This window comes from Salvia splendens, chromosome 15 (assembly GCF_004379255.2).
Source record: "Salvia splendens isolate huo1 chromosome 15, SspV2, whole genome shotgun sequence".
NCBI classification, from domain to species: Eukaryota; Viridiplantae; Streptophyta; class Magnoliopsida; order Lamiales; family Lamiaceae; genus Salvia; species Salvia splendens.
This window is the reverse complement of record NC_056046.1, coordinates 14,798,225-14,808,091: the sequence shown is the minus strand read 5'-3', so window position 1 is coordinate 14,808,091 and position 9,867 is coordinate 14,798,225. Positions and strand designations below refer to the sequence as shown.

The 9,867-nt window shown below is 34.9% G+C and overlaps 1 protein-coding gene across 2 annotated transcripts; it reads left to right on the top strand.

Annotated features, from left to right (window-relative positions):
- The first annotated feature begins 1,270 nt into the window (after window positions 1-1,270).
- Window positions 1,271-9,589, top strand: LOC121768260 (puromycin-sensitive aminopeptidase-like). Of its 2 annotated transcripts, none has more exons than XM_042164699.1 (33): window positions 1,271-1,453; window positions 2,312-2,386; window positions 2,490-2,534; window positions 2,639-2,779; window positions 2,877-2,952; window positions 3,713-3,789; window positions 3,998-4,111; window positions 4,231-4,305; window positions 4,388-4,495; window positions 4,570-4,782; window positions 4,874-4,935; window positions 5,031-5,058; window positions 5,134-5,220; window positions 5,334-5,359; window positions 5,445-5,508; window positions 5,596-5,676; window positions 5,800-5,847; window positions 5,992-6,010; window positions 6,175-6,179; window positions 6,286-6,297; window positions 6,444-6,500; window positions 6,604-6,713; window positions 6,793-6,873; window positions 6,953-7,136; window positions 7,415-7,563; window positions 7,646-7,784; window positions 7,876-8,022; window positions 8,129-8,210; window positions 8,308-8,483; window positions 8,688-8,798; window positions 8,889-9,005; window positions 9,114-9,185; window positions 9,275-9,589. In XM_042164699.1, the coding sequence occupies exons 4-33, from the start codon at window positions 2,717-2,719 to the stop codon at window positions 9,353-9,355; spliced, it is 2,664 nt and encodes an 887-aa protein (XP_042020633.1). In that variant the 5' UTR covers window positions 1,271-1,453; window positions 2,312-2,386; window positions 2,490-2,534; window positions 2,639-2,716; the 3' UTR covers window positions 9,356-9,589. The 2 variants fall into 2 exon arrangements, with proteins under 2 accessions (XP_042020633.1, XP_042020632.1); XM_042164698.1 differs by lacking the exon at window positions 1,271-1,453 and adding an exon at window positions 1,587-1,916.
- The last annotated feature ends 278 nt before the right edge of the window (window positions 9,590-9,867 follow it).

Genomic DNA, 9,867 nt, shown 5'->3' with positions numbered 1-9,867 from the left:
TCAATCAATTAATTTAGTGGATCATTTAATTTCATTAGCCAAACCAATTAATTAATTTCATTAGGGAAAGCCATTTAGGATAATTAATTACAATTCATCGATCCACGTGTAAACAATTTAATAGCTAATTTATGATAAATTAAACAACCAATGTTAGGTTCATTTTGGCTAATTTATCACTACTATGTGAATATGTCTATATGAATTCAAAAAATAAATATATGGCCCGAATAAATAGCCTAATATATTCACCCTTCAGAGCTTGCGCCGCTAATTTTTTCTCGTTTTGTTCACTTCTTCTTCACCCAACTTTGAATAAGCAATTTCTATTTATTTTGTGTTTGTGAATAGTACAAGCACAAAGATGCATTTTGTGATTTGGCAAACGGTTAGGGGAGATTTTTCACTGCAAAAATGCGTTTTGAGAAGGGTCGAGAAGAATTAAGCTAAAGCAAGAATTAAGAAGATGGTGTTAGTAAAATTTAACAAAATAGATATACACTTCGACAATACAAAAAATTATTTTTCTTTGGAAAAAGATACTAGTAAGTAAAGTATATATAATTATTTTATTTTATCTTTATTAATTATTCCATACAATATTTTCACAAAAACTATAGTATTAATTTTTTTTTATCTAAATAATTTTAAATAGAAACCAACTATATAAATTTAGGGACATTTCAAGAAAGGAAAATTTTAGTGGAGACTGGAGATGAACTATTCAAATCGAAGACGCACTTAGAACAAAAATATGTATTGAATTTAATTCATAAGTTAGACAATTTTCTACTTTGAAATAGCAAAGGCATAATACATCTTCCGATTCCTACATTTCTATTAATATTTCGTTAAAGTCTTTATTCATTGTAATAGATTCTCATACTTGTACTTTTTATCAATCAATCAGTCAATCCTCATTAAATAAAATTAAAAGTGCAAATGATTTTTTTATTATTCAATATGAATCTATTATATGCTAATTTCAAAATTCTTGGGTAAAAAATATTTTTAAAAATTTTGTGTCATATTAGGACTAACGGAAATGGGCCTTTTTCCGCCTAATATAATGTAAATGGGCTTAAATCTCGTTATGCCTGTGACCTTTTTTTCATACAATTGGAGTGGAAAAAATAATGTATTGAAAACATTATCTGGAAACTAAAAATAAAAAATAGAAATATAATCCCGCAAAATATCAACAAAATATCTGGGCTGTTGTTAATAAGGAGTAGTATCCTTTTTGTATTTATAAACATATCTAATATGGGAGTTTTTATAATAAATTAATGTTTTTAGATAAAATCTCAAAGATAGCATTATCTTTTATTTTGACTATTTGATTTTCCATTGTTTTCCATGTAGGTAAACATATATAATAAGGTGTTTTTGCTGTGAGATCTTCTGCTTATCAGTCATCTCAGATCTTTGATTTCGTCCACAAAATTCCAAGGTAAAAGAGAGTAGAAGAGCGTCAATTTCGATTCAAAAATCATTTAGTTCTGTATTTCAAAAATTATTATTCGTCAGATAATTTGAACCCTTTGTAACCTTAATATATGTGAGATATATACACTCTCTTTACCACTCAACCCTCATTTCATCTCTACGGGTTGTTTCAGTTTCTTTAGCTGATTTGCCTTTTTATTGAAGTTTTCTAGTTTTGAGCTGTTGATTTTATTTTGGTGGAAGCTTGAATCTTTTATCGTAACTCACAGAACTAGTAAAAAATAATCGAACGATTTTAAGGGTTTATACAGATTTGACCATCAAATTGGTATTTTTGTTATCTTTATTAAAATTAGATTATTTAGGATTCAAAGTTTTGTGATTGTAAGATGTCACGATTGATTCTACCCTGCAATGCTTCGAGCTTGTCGAAGACATGCCTCTTGGGTTTGGTCTCCTCTGCACCTGTGACTACTTTCTCCCTTAATCCTCTCATTCTCTCTCACTGATGTGCGTGTGTTATAGTAAAAGTTATCGTTTGATGCTGTACGAACTGTCATTGAATTGTTGATAATTTGATACCTTTTTTGGCATAAAGTTTCAAATTTGAGCACTCCTAGGTGGAAACTTTTATAAAATCTTTATATTTTAATGATATAGATATTTAAGAAATTAACAGCTAATCAAATAGAACTATAATTCGCATGCAAAAATTGGATGTTATAAACCTTATTTTTTTATCTTTATATTTGTATAAGTTTTGTTTTAAAATCCATCACGGATGTTTCTTTGTTTACAGCTTTATATGTATAATGCCTCCATAATATGTGTAGCTTGTTTTAACGAGCATCTTTGGTTTCAGCTGCGACAGAGCGCCCGTGCAACTGGCAATTCGGTAAAGAAAGTTTATAGATACAGACCATTTCTGTGCTCTGAGGTTTGCATATTTCCAGATGTTATATCACTCTTCTATACTTTAGTTTCTCTGTTAAAGTTTATGGCATGGGTTCTTTTAACTTTCTATTTTTTGTTTTCAATAGAGTATCAATCGGAGAAATTGTCAGACACCATATTACTCACTGCCTGTAAGGCCACTTCTTGTAAAGATTATAGTTTTCCCTAAACTATGACATTGTTTCATTAATAACTACAAGCATATTTTAAATGAGCTTTTGATTCCTTTTGGTAGAGGCCTAGAAATATTGGAAGGAGGTTCATCTGCTCTGTGGCAACAGAACCACTAACGAAGCAAGTCGAAGAAAATAATATGGATGCACCAAAAGAGATATTTCTGAAGGATTACAAAGAACCAGATTATTTCTTTGAAAAGGTAATTACATTCATGTCTTGGTTTCTGGACAAAAGATTCTTAATTTTACAAAATAATATTTTAGCAAGCTTCTAATCAATGATATGTTTCGTCATAGGTGGATTTGAATTTTCAGTTGGGCGAGGAAACAACTTTAGTTTTTTCCAAAATTTTTGTGTCTCCCAGGGTTGAAGGTACTTCCTGTTTCTTTTTGTTATAAATGTATTTTTGTCTGTGACTGTTTGTTGGGTGGGAATTGATGCCAGAATGGTAGAAGGAAATTTCTTATATGGAGTTTGTTAGTGTTCAAGGTGAAATTATCTGATCAGTGCCTTCAAATTTTCTACAAACGATATCAAAGAATCACGGTTCAGATAGTTTAAGATCTTACTTGCCAATTTACATGTGACTCGATACCATATACTTTAAGCCACGTAGGTGTTCAGGCTGACCTTTTCTGATCACTTACAAGATGGACCGATTTCCATTATATCCATCAAGGGTGGAATTTTTCATGGATTAGGTTTATCTGTGACCATGACCAGAATATTCTGCAATTTCTCTTGATATAATTGAATGACACTCCATAAGAACTAAAACATGAGAGTTAATTGCTATTATAAAATGAAATTGGGCTTATTAGTTACTGTATAAATCCCGATTAGATTAATGTTTCTCTGATATCATTTTTTAATGTATCGGAGGCACTGTGAATCTGTGATAAGGCTAAAACTGAAAATGCGAAGGTAAAATTTAGTCATTTGCTCACTTGTTGCAACCAATATGTATTCCAGTTTAAGTGTCTTTCAATATATTTCTCCTATCTGAACACCTCAGATATGTGTATCAGTTAATTACTTAATTTTCATATTCAGTTCTGGTGCTACAATCTGTCCCTACCGAATACCTTGACAATCATTTAAAAATAAGTTGCATCTTCATTTGATCCTGCAGGTTGTTCAGCACCTTTAGTCTTGGATGGGGCAGATCTGAAACTGATTGTTTTGAAGGTGAATGGAGAGGATGTGAAGGTATGTGGTGGAATATTTATTTCCTAACCTTTGTGCAAAGTAGCATTTATTTCCCTAGATCATGCGTATAGTGTCCAGTCTTCCTAATTCCATTTTAGTTTTCAGTACTTAAATATTTCCAACAACCTTACATATTATTTGCTGTAACTTATTTCCGGTTCCTTGTCTCGCCTATCTGTCACCTGTCAATGAGTTCTATTTATTTCAGGGAGATGATTTCCATGTTGATTCACGGCATCTGACGCTTACCTCTCCTCCAAGTGGTAAATTTACTCTTGAGATTGTCACTGAAATTTGCCCACAGAAGAACACATCTCTAGAGGTTAGTACCTGGATTTTATATTAATCATTTTGTTCCACGAAACAACTATACTAATGTCTTGCAGGGATGTATAGTTGTTTCGATTTCTATTCCACTCTGATGAATTATACTTGATGCAGGGGCTCTATAAATCATCAGGGAACTTCTGCACCCAGTGTGAGGCAGAAGGTTTCCGCAAAATTACATTCTATCAGGTATTGTATCTAATACTTATGCAGCTTTGATGATTGTTCATCTTTTCCTGGGCATCCATCTGATTTGTGGCTAAAATTTTAGGATCGCCCTGATATCATGGCGAAGTACACTTGTCGTATTGAGGGTGACAAGTCATTGTACCCTGTCTTATTGTCTAATGGGAACCTGATAGAGCAAGGAGATCTGGAGGTAATTTTTTTCTTCCTTGTGATTGGAAATTCTTACAAACTATTTCATCTGAAGCTCAAGATGCATTAATGCAGGGAGGGAGGCATTTTGCTCTATGGGAGGACCCTTTTGTGAAACCATGCTATCTTTTTGCTTTAGTTGCAGGACAGTTGGAAAGCAGAGATGATACATTCATAACTCGTTCTGGCCGAAAGGTGTCACTCAGAATCTGGACCCCTGCACAAGATCTACCAAAGACAGCTCATGCCATGTATTCCTTGAAAGCAGCTATGAAATGGGATGAAGATGTAAACATCTCATCTTAGTGTTGTGTTTTTGGTGTTTTTAATTGGCTCGAATAACTTTAGAATTTAATATTGTTCTTTTTCTTCTATATAGGTTTTTGGGCTTGAATATGACCTGGACCTCTTTAATGTTGTAGCTGTTCCAGATTTTAATATGTTAGTTCATATTTTTGTTGCTGGATCTTTCATCCTTCTGATATCTACTATATTTTTTCATATTACTAAATCTGTTTCGTTGTGCTGATTGACAGGGGTGCTATGGAAAATAAGAGTTTGAATGTATGTATAAAGTTATGACATTATTTGATTATTTAAGATTGTTTATAGTTCTAAATTGTAATATTCTTCGGGCAGATCTTTAACTCCAAACTTGTCTTGGCATCTCCCGAAACTGCCACAGATGCCGATTATGCTGCCATATTGGGTGTGATTGGGCATGAGGTGTGTCATCTTTGCATGAGTAGTTGATTGAACTTTTTTTTGGATTAAGTTCTCTTTTCTCTTTCCTCCTGTTTGAAGTTTTAATTGTATTGATCATGTGCCTGCATTTGCAGTATTTTCACAACTGGACAGGAAACCGGTAAGCATATGTTTCCTATTGTGTTTGTTTTATTTTCCTATTCTCTGTGTAGTTTTTGTCAAATTGATATTAATGTAAATTTCAGAGTAACGTGCCGGGATTGGTTCCAGCTTAGTTTAAAGGAAGGTCTCACTGTGTTCCGGGATCAGGTGGGCTACATACTAGCTGGAAAGGAAATTACCATTATGTTGGTATCATTTACATAAATATTTGTTTTCACTGACTCTCGCTTGCAGGAATTTTCATCTGATATGGGAAGCCGTCCAGTAAAACGGATTGCTGATGTTTCAAAGCTTCGTTCGTATCAGTTCCCGCAGGTGCGGGGAGCAATCTTGTCCAATTGTTTGTCATTTAGTATTAATGCAGTGGCATGCATCACGACAGTTTTCAGTTCGACTATTCTTATCTTGTATTCACAAACCATTATCTTAATTTTCCAGGATGCTGGGCCCATGGCTCATCCCGTGCGTCCCCACTCGTATATTAAGGTTAAGTTCTTTCTCTTTGTCCTCATCTGTCACTGAAAATTTCCCTTTTAATAATTTGTATCTGTGAAGCTTGTGCTAGACTGCAAGCCCCATTTATTTGGAAATTAAGCTAATATACATTTTTCCTTTTTATTTTATGGGCAGATGGATAACTTCTACACAGGTGACTGCTTTGTTTCCATTATTTGATAATAGAAGTTTCCTTGGCATGTTGTTTCATTTTATATTATTCACTTTTTATGATGTGTGATTTTTTTTACTTTCATTTTGGCTGTTGCTTTACTGATGCTATGGATCTGATTGGTGGCCTTACTCGATAATTTGCAGTCACGGTATGCCTAGAGCAATTTTTATCACCTGTCCCTTGTTTCCCTCTAAATTTTTTCTGAAATTGTATAAAGTACTGACTTTGTTTTTTCTTGGTTTCTTAACTGACAGGTATACGAGAAGGTTGGTTTTTTCCCTTGTTGACGAGTTTGTTCTTGGCTAAGGAGTGGTGTTAATACTCGAATTCCATGTGCTTTTATGAACATTGGCTTTCAGAGTACTAGACTGTTGCTATCTTATTCATAACTTATCTCATATTTCTGTTTTAGGGAGCGGAAGTGGTTAGGATGTACAAAACCTTGTTGGGAGCTCCAGGATTTAGAAAGGTCGGTTAAACACTGATGCTTGGCTTATAACAATAAGTTAATTTTCTTTCCACTTCCCATCTTTTATACAGATAATATAACTGGTGTGTCTCTTTATCTTTAGGGTATGGATCTATATTTCAAGAGGCATGATGGACAAGCTGTGACGTGTGAAGATTTCTTTGCTGCTATGAGAGATGCAAATGGTGCTGATTTTTCCAATTTCTTGCTATGGTATGTCACAAGGGAGCTGATGAAATTTTCAATAATTACTAATTTCTGGTGGTTAAGTTCTTCAAACTGAATATTTCAGGTACTCCCAAGCTGGGACTCCTCGTCTCAACGTTGTTTCCAACTATAATGCTGAGGCCAAAACTTATTCTCTCAAGTTTAGGTATGATCTATTCTCATGATTTGCGCTGGAAATTTATTTCATACTACAGGATGTGTGACCTAACATGATTACCCTGCAGTCAAGAGGTCCCCCCGACCCCTGGTCAACCTGTTAAAGAACCCATGTTTATTCCCGTGGCTCTGGGCCTGCTTGGATCCGATGGCAAGGACATGCCTCTATCCTCAGTTTACCATGATGGGATATTGGAGAGTATTTCAAACAATGATCAACCAACTCACACTACGGTCCTCAGAGTTACAAAGGTTAGTAGGAATCATACAAATTACAAAACTCGTATTTACTATGTATTTATTAGGTTTGTGTCAAAATTATTGCGAATGATTCTTATGATGTTTGGGATAGTTTTGTCAAACAGTATTAAGGTCAGTGGATTAAATTACTAGTGTCTTCACATTGCAACATATCCGCATTAATAATGTGTCTTTTAATATTTAATGTTTAATATCGGATTGGCTGATGAAGTTAATGTTTATCCTTCTTCAATATTCTTACTGATCAAGTAGTTGTCTTTTCCGTGCAGAAAGAGGAAGTATTTGTGTTCAATGACATGCTAGAACGCCCTGTACCATCTATTCTAAGGGGTTACAGTGCTCCCGTTCGCATGGATTCTGATCTAACTGATGCTGATCTCTACTTTCTTCTTGCTAACGATTCCGATGAGTTCAACCGGTATGTTATCAAGAAAGATTGAACATGTATTACTACCTTTTAAGTATTGGCAGAATATATGACATCTCTCATGCTTCCTTAGTTGGGAGGCGGGACAGGTACTGGCGAGGAAATTGATGCTCACCTTGGTATCGGATTATCAACAAAACAAACCGCTGGTTCTGAACCAACAGTTTGTAAACGGAATCAAAAGTGTACTCTGTGACTCGAGCTTGGATAAGGTATGTTTGAAATATATCTCGCAGTTGAAGGGGGGGGGGGAATAAAAGGTGAATTTACTAATTATTCTTTAATCTGTTAATGTCTATTCAGGAATTCATCGCAAAGGCAATAACTCTGCCCGGTGAAGGGGAAATCATGGACATGATGGAAGTTGCCGACCCCGATACTGTCCACGCTGTTCGATCTTTCATCAGAAAGCAGCTTGCTTCTGAGTTGAAAAACGAGCTACTTATCACAGTATGTAGTTATTTTGGACGCATCTAATATACAAGCGTGGATCATTTTCATCATTTTCTGTTACTGTCTTGATATTTTTATGGAATAACTACGTATTCTTTTACAGGTGGGAAACAATAGGAGCTCGGAGAAATATGAGTTTGACCATCAAAACCTGTCAAGGCGTGCTCTCAAAAATATTGCCCTTGGTGAGCCTTTTTTTGCCTTGTCTTAACGCCAGCTGCGATTATTTCTTTTTCTCTTTCGTCTTTGTTGATTAGTAACATGTTTACTATTTTACTGCAGCATATCTTGGCTCACTTGAAGATGCTGAAATAACGGAGCTTGCTTTGCACGAATATAGAACTGCTACAAATTTGACTGAACAGTTTGCAGCACTGGTAGCCCTTGATCAGATTCCTGGTAAAGTGCGGGATGAGGTTTTGGCTGATTTCTATGACAAGTGGCAACATGAGTACTTGGTATGTTTGCCATCTGATACAATCTTTGATTCGCTTGTCTATATTTTTTTTGCTATATGCGGAAGAGATTAAACACATGACAAAATGGGTATAAAAAACTTAATAAGCCCGGTGTCCTAATTAGAAATCGCTGATAGCTAATCTACGAACATTTAGTTTTTAGGATATCTACGAATGTTTAGTGGTTATCTTTTCTGTTTCCAGGTCATTAATAAGTGGTTTGCCCTCCAAGCCATGTCAAATGTACCCCGGAATGTTGAAAATGTTCGTAAACTGCTGAACCACCCCGCTTTTGACTTGCGTAATCCCAATAAGGTCAGTGAAGTTTATTTCTTTAGCACGCGACAGTTTCATTCTAAATAAGGTAACACATCTTTCAATAACAATATATATAATTGTAAATAGGTGTACTCACTGATTGGAGGATTCTGTGGATCACTGGTCAACTTCCATGCGAAAGATGGGTCCGGCTACAAATTTTTGGGAGAACTGGTGGTACAGCTTGACAAGATAAATCCTCAGGTACGCTCAAGACGAACTTTTCCTCCAAAAGCTGATCTTGTATTAATTTTTATGTGCCATCTCGATCTCTTCCAACGATAATCATAAAATGTGCTTCACGTTGAATAGGTGGCTTCTAGAATGGTATCAGCCTTCTCCAGGTGGAAACGCTACGATGAAACTAGGCAAAATCTTGCCAAGGTAGTGTGCCTAACGCGATTTGAGATGTTCGAATTTCTGGTTCTCCTTTGGCTTTATACTAAAATTTTAGTGCTTGTTGATTCTGGTAGGCTCAACTGGAAATGATACTATCTGCAAACGGGCTGTCCGAGAACGTGTTTGAGATTGCATCCAAAAGTTTAGCAGCTTGACGCCCACTTTAAAACTTGTCTGTTTCCTGCAACATTGCTCTACTTGGATTCACAGTGACGATACAGTATTCCTATATGATGATTTGTTTTCTTATTTATGCTATAAATCTTACTATTCATATATGTATGCTTATAACGGCGTGCTTAAATTTTTGCAAAACATGACCATGTATATATTACTATGCAGGAAGGTAACCAACTACATTTAATAACAAGAAGTTTATTAGTATAAAATGATGTATGACTCTAATTATACGAAGTATTGATTGGCAATGGCCAACAATAGATTTGGATTTAAAGTGTTTTACAAAAGGTAAAATACCATGCTAGAAAGGCACAAAACAATGGTTGTATCTAAGAAAAATTAAAATTATACTTCCGTCCCATATTCTTTGGGTTGGGCACGAATGCTTGATGAAGTAAGACGGAGGTAGAAAGAAAAGTAATTAAATTATTGTTAGTAGATAATGAGTCCCACTTTTGAGAGAAAAGAGTTTTTAAAATTGAAAAGT